The sequence below is a fragment of the Mixophyes fleayi genome, chromosome 6 (assembly GCF_038048845.1).
Source record: "Mixophyes fleayi isolate aMixFle1 chromosome 6, aMixFle1.hap1, whole genome shotgun sequence".
NCBI classification, from domain to species: Eukaryota; Metazoa; Chordata; class Amphibia; order Anura; family Limnodynastidae; genus Mixophyes; species Mixophyes fleayi.
This window is the reverse complement of record NC_134407.1, coordinates 48,976,127-48,985,884: the sequence shown is the minus strand read 5'-3', so window position 1 is coordinate 48,985,884 and position 9,758 is coordinate 48,976,127. Positions and strand designations below refer to the sequence as shown.

Sequence of the window (9,758 nt, the reverse complement as noted above, 5' to 3'; positions counted from 1 at the left end):
CTTTGAACACTGAAAGAAATTGTAAATATTTTCAGGATATCATCTCAGATCAAACATAGTAAAGTGTAATAGCCCTTTGTCAGTCTCTGAATTATAAGAGGATGTACCTAATATGATTACCATTAGCATGGTAATATGAGTATTGAACATCATATTGAAGACAAGCTCTATGACAGAATAGCTCCTCAGTTTTCACTACAAATAGACTATCAATAGAAAGCAGAATTCTGGGAATGAAGTGGGCTAAGCAACAAAACATGTATATTTATTCAAAAAGGCTGCAATGAAAACTCAGTCCTTTTATTTATTTATTTTACAAACCTTTGGTGGTGAAAAACGTGATTTATTCATTTTTCACTAGTACATTTGAATGTTTTTATTACATTGGTAGAAATGCACCAAATAAAATGCCATTCCCACATAAAGTGATTCTTGAAGGACAAAAAGGCCCTCCCATTGGAAGAATAGTGCAAGGCTCAATCTTCAACTCAGGATGTGCAGAAATAAATAAAAAAATATATAATAAAGTTTATCAAACATATAAATATTGTTGTGAGGCTGATGTACCAAATCTATGTGTTGTTAACCAAATGACAAATTAAAAAATTATTGTTTGTCAAGAGATAGATTGTAAATGCAAATCAATTGTAATATATTCTGTGAACCTTATTTATTGATAGGGACCACTCTGATAGTGCTAGGCCATCCCTTAACCCCATTCACAAAATACCTGTTCATTGTGGCACAGTTGCAGGTGCAGATGACGCGAATGGATTTATCTCTCGACATTTTGGTCCGAGCAGAACAAAGCCGCCAGGAGAGTGGGACCGTGCCCATAAATAGGGACTGTCTTTCCTAAATCAGGACAGTTGTCAGGTATGCAACTACTAAGATATATATAAATTCATTACTAAATTAAGGACTCTGTATATAGTTTATATGATTTTCTTTTGCTAGCATAAGTAAAATAAATGTGGGAAAATACAATATACTGTATTTTATATTAGATATATTCACACAGGTCAAAACAGTACTAAATATTAATAGTCAGGTGCCCTCCTGTCAGCTGTTCTTATGTAAATATTGCTGGCTTAGGTCCTTTTATGCCCCCCTGAAAATTCGGTCTAGTTATGTCAAGTAAAGTCATGTAAGCCCCCTCTATTATGTAACACTGATCTGTTGCCCCCGCTCATGAGTGAATGGGTAACACTGGGGGCACAATGCTCATAATACTTTACCTTCATTTCTTTAAGTAAATTGCATCAATGAAATATAAAGATTGATCTTTAAATAGCTGAAAATAATTTATTCTTTTAATTCAGGTATTTACCGGATCGCCTATGTAGGGGCTTATGTTGAGTTGGACACAAATGCTGCATGGAAAAGTAGCGTATTTATATACATATGCTGAATAGTATACATCTCAATATGCATCCAGATCAGCACCAGGCACCCCGGATCTCTGTCAGGCGTACTTACACCTAGATATACTTACACCCAGATATACTTACACCTAGATATACTTACACCCAAGCAGGTCATAAGCACAAGAAAAGTTTGTTAACATTTGTTTTGATAATGAAAATTCAATATTATGTTTGATTTAAATAAATAAAAAAAAACTTTATAGTAACGCAGGTAGAATCTTACTTCTCATGTACGAATAAAAGTACAACAAAAATAAATTCTAAAATACACTCACAAAATCACATAATATAGATACGAGCAATGAAGAAAGCACCTATCAGCTGAATCCACAATCAGCCAATCAGAAGAGGCTAGGTAGTGCTGGCTATCATCATCATCATCATCAGTGTGTCTTAGCAAGAGCCCACAGGCACTCGTAAAAATGACTAGTGACAGATATACATGTGGCTCTGTGTGTGTCTTCCTCAGTTCAGAATTACACTATTACACCTTTACATTACTCGGTCTGCATTAGTATGCCCCTTCCATTGCTTGTTCCTCTCCTCTCCAAGCATAAGGTGGCACAAGTACCATCTGTGTATGAAGACATACACTTTTTTGTGGGCAAACACAGTACAATTTAGCATATTTTATGTTCAAAAGCGTCATTATCACACATCTGAGCATGTTAGAATAAACAATAAGTATTTTATTATGTAGATAAAATATCCAACATCTGGGTATGTTGCATCACTTCAACATAAACAAAAATAATAAAGCTTGTGTATTGCAAAAACAAATTTTACTATAATACTTAATGACAGCAACATTACAATTGTAGAGTTGTGTAATTAAAACTATGAAAAGAGAGCTCTGAAAAGTATTTTATGTCACTTAGTTTCACAATTACCAATGATATCCTGTGTTGTTCCTTAAAAGGTGGCGTGCCGTGATGTCAGCAAGCTACTTTAAGTGCATATCCTACAGAATTAATGTTGGTGCTTGTGGTCATTCTAAAGAAGTTCTCTTTCAGTAAATAAGTCAGTATAGAAGCCATCATGAATACTAAAAGCTCTGGTTTCCTTTGTTTTTTTTATTCAATATCTGCTTGTTCACTATGTCTGTGCGTGCTAAGGAAGAAATGCCAGGTGCTGGAAAAGAAATATTTTTCACCATTCATGGATCTAAAGTTTTATAAGTGCTCTGAATTTGAGAAGCTGGATTTTACAATTGGAGTGAATTGTGACATGGTGGAACATCTCAATACGTCACTAAAGGAGGTCCCGTTGGAAACAGACTGGCTTTGCTTAACAAAGTATCAGGGAATCACAATAGAAGCAGAATCCTTCTCCCAATTGACAAACTTAAAAGCACTTTATATATTGGGAAATTTTGAAATTCTACCAAGAAGCTTTATTGGTCTTTCTCAACTCTCTACTCTATGGCTAGAGTCAGAATACACATATGGTAATATCACTATTCATAAAGATAGTTTTGTTGGATTACAAGAGCTACAGGAACTCAAAATTTCCCGGGTACCGTTTTACACTTTGGAATCTTCTATATTTGAACAACTGCACCAGGTGGAACATTTGATACTGGAATTAAATAAAATCACTTATTTTTCAACAGTAACAAAGTCTTTGATCAAAATGAAAAGATTACAAAAACTGTCCATAATCAACAATGACATTGAAACATTAAAAGAATCCGACTGTCTACTTTCAGAGTGTGCTTTACTCGATGGTCTGTTTCTGGAATTTAACATCAGCTATCTGGATCTCAGTTTGAACGACTTGCATATAGTTGAAAACAACTCTTTGTGCAATTTCCCTCACCTGAAACTTTTTAAAGCTGACAAATCTGGCATCGATATGACAGGTATATTGCAGTCTGGCATTAAAACAAGCAAAGTTGTTTTATTATCAAACAGATTTTTTAGGTCACTTGACATCTGCAAGCTTGTCTTCCATTTCCAAGTTAAACATCTTTTGATTATGTTTAATGATTTGCTTGAAATGAGTACATCCAGGGGGTCATGCAAAAACCTAGTGACGTTAGACGTATCAAATAATTATTTAAAAGAGATTCATTTTAAACCATTGAAAAAATTAAACCGCTTAATAGAGTTGAACTTATTCTATAATGAAATAGCAGTTTTGAATATTTGCTCAAATGAAACCATACATGTAATGAAATTAATTTATTTAAACGTATCCTTCAATTACTTAACAAATCTTCAAGGAGGACAGTTTAGATGCTTAAGATCTCTGCAAGTCTTAACATTAGACCACAACCATATATATGTAATTAAAAATCTTGCATTTGAAGGGTTACATCAATTGAAAGTTTTGAATCTGCAAAACAATAACTTATTTGAAATTGATCAATTTACATTTTCCATTCTGCTTTCACTTACACATTTAAATCTGTATGGAAACAGTATAGTTCATTTTGATCAATCAGCATTTAGTAATCTTCATGAACTTCAGGAAATTAAATTGACTTTTGAAAATATTTTAGATAGGTATTTGTGGCCTCAATATATCGCAACCTCTGTTAAAAAGATATTTGTAAAAAGCAACATTAAATACATTGAATTGGTAGCTGAATACTTAAATGCTTTTTCTGTGCTAGAAAGTTTGGAGGTGGATTCACACAGCATATTTATAGACCCGTGCAATGAATTTGTATTTACTCGTCTAAAGGAATTGCACTTAAAGAATAACCTATTCATAACTTGCTTTGGGACAGGGAAACAAGCTTTAGAGAATTTTACAAATCTAGAAAATCTCTCATATTCTGCAAACTCCCAGAGTTCACCTGGTATAGTCTCGCTTAATTCCAGTCTGCAACATTTAAAGAAGTTAAACTTTTTTCGTTTACAAGACACTGATAAACTAATGGAATCTGGTCAGATAAATGTTTATGATTTGTTTCATGGGTTATCGCATCTCAAAGTTTTACATTTAATAAATTCTGGTATAGAACGTTTGGATTTAACAGAGATCTTCTCTGATTTGCAAGAACTGGAATTTCTCGTTATTGAAAACCAGAACATGCAGGAAGTGAAAGAAAATGTATTTGCTTCAATGCCTAATTTGAAGTATATTTATTTTGTGGACACAACTTTTCCATGTAATTGTAAATTCAATTGGTTGCTGTCATGGCTTGAGTCTGGAACTTCGGTGTCCATCATTAATTTCCATGAGCAGGAATGTTATATGAATATAGAAACCTATAATCTGGTTTCTTTCTTAAATACACATTGTCAAACCGGTTTAGATTTTACAATATTTGTAACCACTTTCATGTTTACCCTTCTCTTTATGTGTATGTCTCTTTTCTATGAAAGTATCTGGTGGCACATTCTGTACATGTTCTTCACAGTCAGGTGCTGGCTGAACCACAGGCATAGAGCTAAAGATCATTATGAATATGATGCATTTGTTTCCTACAATTCTCACAATGAACTGTGGGTGACAGAGCAGCTTCTTCCCAACCTGGAGCAAAATGGTCCTTCTTTCTTCAAAATGTGCATCCATAGTCGTGACTTTCAGGTTGGCAGAGACATTGTGGAGAACATCATGGACAGTATATACAACAGCAGATGGACAATCTGTCTCATCACTCGCAGTTACCTACAAAGTAACTGGTGCTCCCTGGAGATGAGACTGGCGACTTACAGGCTTGTAGAAGAGAGTAAAGATTCTCTCATTCTGATCTTCCTGGATAAGATCTCTAGAGAAGAGCTACATCATTACCATAAGCTGACTAAACTGCTGGACAAGAAAACCTACCTAAACTGGCCAGATGATATAAATGGACAGCAGCTCTTCTGGGCAAGACTACATAAAGTCATTGGTGAATCTGGAAGAAAACGCAAATAAAGTCCACAGAAATGCGTCAAGGCTTTGGTGGTCTCTGTTTCCTCTGGATCACAAGCTCCATAACAAGAGGTATCCATTCAATATCCAAACTGAAATTCTAAAAAGACAATGGGCTAGATTTACTAAGCTGCGGGTTTGAAAAAGTGGGGATGTTGCCTATAGCAACCAATCAGATTCTAGCTGTCATTTTGTAGAAGGTACTAAATAAATGAAAGCTAGAATCTGATTGGTTGCTATAGGCAACATCCCCACTTTTTCAAACCCGCAGCTTAGTAAATCTAGCCCTGTGTGTGAAACCTCCCCAAAACTACATTCTGATGGCAACACATGCGTCAGAAAACAATGAGAGTTTAATCCGGTAATTGTGAACAGCTTATAATGCTCTGTACGGTGTCCGCACACATACTCTTTACCTCTGCTAAGTATACAAACTGCCAAGCGCTGGAGTTTCACAGCGATCTCTAACACACATGCCGGATAGCAGTGCTGTTCTATAGACAGTCTGATAACTAATAAGATATTAAGTGCTGGAGTTTACAGCAATATTTAATGCATATGCTAAACTATACTGGTCCACATATTAACAAAGCAATTATCTTCATAGGAGACCTATCGGTTTGCCATCTTGAAAGACTTTTCTCCCTTTATAATATCTTGCTAACTGTGGAATGATTGGACTTGCTGGATTGACAGCAGCGCTTTAGACATTTACAATTAGATAAATTCCATATCGGAACTAATGATTTTGTAACTGCAGATGATCATAAGAAGGGTGAGACTGTTATTTGTTTCCACATTCATTTAGAGCCGAACAAGTGGTCAATTGGAGACGCTATATATTGCTTGTACTGCAGATTTGCTCTTCCTTCCACAAAGATCCTGATTAATGCTTTATGAATGATCTTGTAATGTATACCATCTGAAATCTTAATTACAGTTTTGTGCAGTTCTATACAAAGACTGAGTTAATGAATAAGTATATTTTTAACAATTTAGTTTTTTATACATGTTATATATTAGTACAGCTTTTTTGCATTCTGTTCATACTTATGCATTAATAAACGTGTATCATTTAAATATAAAAAAGGTGTAGCGACAATTATTTTTATTCAAGTGAACCTACTATAAATCAGATCCATAGCGCGGTCCTCTTTATTTTTTTTCTTTGTTATACATATTTTGTGAGGACAGCAGCTGATTACCTGAACTTTATATATATTTTTATAAATACTATTTTATTGTTTCTTAATGAGATTCTAATGGAATAACTTACTTGTATATCTGCTGGTGTATTTAGCCACCACTATAGCTTTTCATTAAGTGTTCAATCATCCACATTTTAATTAATTTGGTCCTTGGTTTGAACTTCCTTATATGGTTAGTTTTTACTTGAGGTTTACAATATTAATATTTTATAAATGCAGAATTAACAATTTTTTGCTTTTTTCATAAGAATTATCTTGTTGATATTAATTTCTCATAAAATCCACCGTTAAAAGTGATTCTCTTACATTTGTAATAATATGATGTATGGTGAATTTCTCTCTCTCCATGTAACAGATAACACAGACATAAGAGCTATTCTTAATATAGAAACATAGGGGCTCATGCCCGGAAAGTGAGCACACCCATATATGCCTATGCCAACTTGTGTGATTCTGTCTCCTAAGCCAGCCTGCATCTGGAAAGGTGGGATGGGGGGGGGGTTCTAATGTTGGGTGAGTACTATAAAGGTCTGATACGCAAATGTATCTCATGCAGACCTGCAGAAACATGCCTATATATGCCTATTAGGGGGCATCTCTTTTACACCTGCTAAAGGGCAAGTGCAAATATTGCTGATGTTAATGATCATAAACCAGGTACATATACTGCTGATGTCATGTTGGAATAGAAAAGGGCCTTCTCAAAGCTGTTGTCACAAAGTTGGAAGCATAGCATTGTCCATAATGACTTGATATGCTGAATCATTAAGATTGCCCTTCACTAAGGGGCTTAGCCCAAACCCTAAGAAAACAGCCCCATACCATTATCCCTCCTCTACCAAACTTCACAGTTGGCATAATGCAGTCAGGCAGGTAACATTCCACCTGACTACCAAACAGAGAAGCATGATTCGTCATTCCACAGAACACGTTTCCACTGCTCCACAGTCCAGCGTTAGTGTGCTTTACATCACTCCGTCTGACGCTTGGCATTGGTCTTGGTGATGTGAGGCTTGCATATGCAGATGATCGGCCATGGAAACCCATTCCATTAAGCTACCACCTCACAGTTTTTGTGGTTACATTAATGCCAGTGGAAGTTCAGAACTCTTCAGCTATGGAATCAGCAGAGCATTGGCGACTTACGCAAAATGTGCCTTAGCAGTCGTTGAAACGCTCTGTGATTTTAAGTGGTCTTCCGCTTCGTGGCTGAGTTGCTGTTGTACCTAAATGCTGACACTTTCTAATAATATCACTTACAGTTGACTGTGGAAAATCCAGCAGGGATGAAATTTCACGAACCGTCTTATTGCAAAGGTGGCATCCTATCACAATACCACGCTTAAAGTCACTGAGCTCTTCAGAACAACCCATATTGTATCACAAATGTTTGCAAATGGAGAGTGCATGGCTAAGTCCTTGATTTTATACACCTTTGGCAACAGGTCTGATTGAAACACCTCAATTAAATTATTAACAGGCGTGGCCGAATACTTTTTCCCATTAAGTGTATTTTTCCCTCCTGCATTCTGGTGAGCGGCCAGGGGCATTGCCAGACTCTGGTAGCATAGGCCCGTGCTCTAAGTCTACAAGTGGGTCTAATTTGCAGAGCAAAAAATTGCCAATGTATAGAGCAAAATGCTCATTTTATGCAGGCATGCCTAGATTTCCTCCAAAGAGCATGGGTTTGAGGTTAAAGAAGACTGCCTAGCAGGTTCTGACCGCCACAATTGAAACACTGGATGAAACAATGGATTTAAAGTTGGCCACAAATGCTGCTGATATCTAGCAAACAGCCCTATGGTGCAGCATGCATGTCCTCAAAAATACCTTAATGCCCAATAGAAAGCTGACATATTATACATATTAGATTGGATCACTATTGACGTATTTGTGCAGTCATCTTCTGAAGCCTAATGACACGAAAAGACATCTAGCTGCCTGGTTGATTAATTTGAGCTCCAAATTACTGGATATTATCCAATTTGGCCACCTCCTTGTGTGGAAATGATCCTTTTACTTGGCACTCGGATAGGCTGCTTACTGAACTATTCTGGTTGCTGGACTGTTCCAGTTCTCCTGATTTTCCAGCATGTTCTAGCTTCAGGGCCGCCTTCAGCAATCATGGGGCCCAGTACAGGCCCCCCTGTGTCCTCCCCTCCCCTGATGAGCACCCCCCCCCATGAGCAACAGCAACACATACTTACCTGGGGCCCCGCTGGTCTCCGCTACTCTGTCTTCATGTGATCTGCCTGTGACAGCCAGATCACATGATCGCAGGGGGAATGAATCCTCCACCCCTGCGATCGCATCCTGGTGCCTGGCTGTCACGGTGACAGCCAGGCTGAAGACAGAGTAGCGGAGACCAGCGGGGCCCCAGGTAAGTCTGTGATGCGCTGTTGTACCGGGCTCCCTGGTGAGCCCGGGCCCGGTACAACAGTACCCCCCGTACCCCCCTGATGGCGGCCCTGTCTAGCTCCAACCTCTGACTTCCTATATAAGCCTTGCCTGTCCCTGTCTTCCTTGACAGATTATTCTGCTCCTGACAGTAATCTAGTTCTTACTGCTGTTGCTGCCTCCAGTTATCCACTATTAGTGCTCCGACCTCTGCAGCTATTGTCCACAGCGACGCCTCTGCCTGAACCCTTTGCCTTATCTGCTTCACTGTGTAGTGAACCTGACTGCCAATGACCATTTTTTGTTATACTATCCTCTAGTGGCCAGCATTCCTTCTAGCCACTGAACTCCAATTCAGTCTCTGGGCCGTTACAAATACATATTTAATGGTAAGCTCCTCTCCCCTTCAAGTAGCAGAATAGGGTATGATGTCCAGGATAACATCTACTTTTTTAGTGACTCTTTCTCCTATAACCTATTGCCAAAACAATTTAGATTTCCTCTGCAGCTGTGGCTTTGCATAGTCTTGGTCAATCTATGTGTAAGTTAATGTTGTAAAAAACAAATATTGTTGTATTGTTTGCTGATCTTTACAATCACCACAGATAATGTAAATAAATAACCACCAAGAATAACAACAATTACAGTTAGAGCTCCCATGTCACATGATAAGAATAAACGGAAGCTGAGAGTTTACATAGAAAATTGACAGCTGCATACAAATTCCTCAGACAACCATTACCATAGTGCAATGAGGAAGAAAGTTGTGCTTAAAATAGCAATGGAAAAAAATTACCTAAAAACACTTTTTTTTCGTATAGGATACTTTTAGCCATGTCATGTCTGTTTTGCACATTTT

At 37.4% G+C, this 9,758-nt stretch overlaps 1 protein-coding gene across 1 annotated transcript; it reads left to right on the top strand.

Moving 5' to 3' along the window:
- The first annotated feature begins 2,423 nt into the window (after window positions 1-2,423).
- LOC142160251 (uncharacterized) lies at window positions 2,424-5,490 on the top strand. The gene has a single exon (XM_075215188.1). It carries the CDS (start codon window positions 2,466-2,468, stop codon window positions 5,295-5,297), a length of 2,832 nt encoding a protein of 943 aa, XP_075071289.1. The 5' UTR covers window positions 2,424-2,465; the 3' UTR covers window positions 5,298-5,490.
- The last annotated feature ends 4,268 nt before the right edge of the window (window positions 5,491-9,758 follow it).

What these genes read in the sequence shown, in the direction of transcription:
- LOC142160251 (XM_075215188.1), top strand. Translation starts at nt 2,466, where the DNA reads ATGAATACTAAAAGCTCTGGTTTCCTTTGTTTTTTTTATTCAATATCT.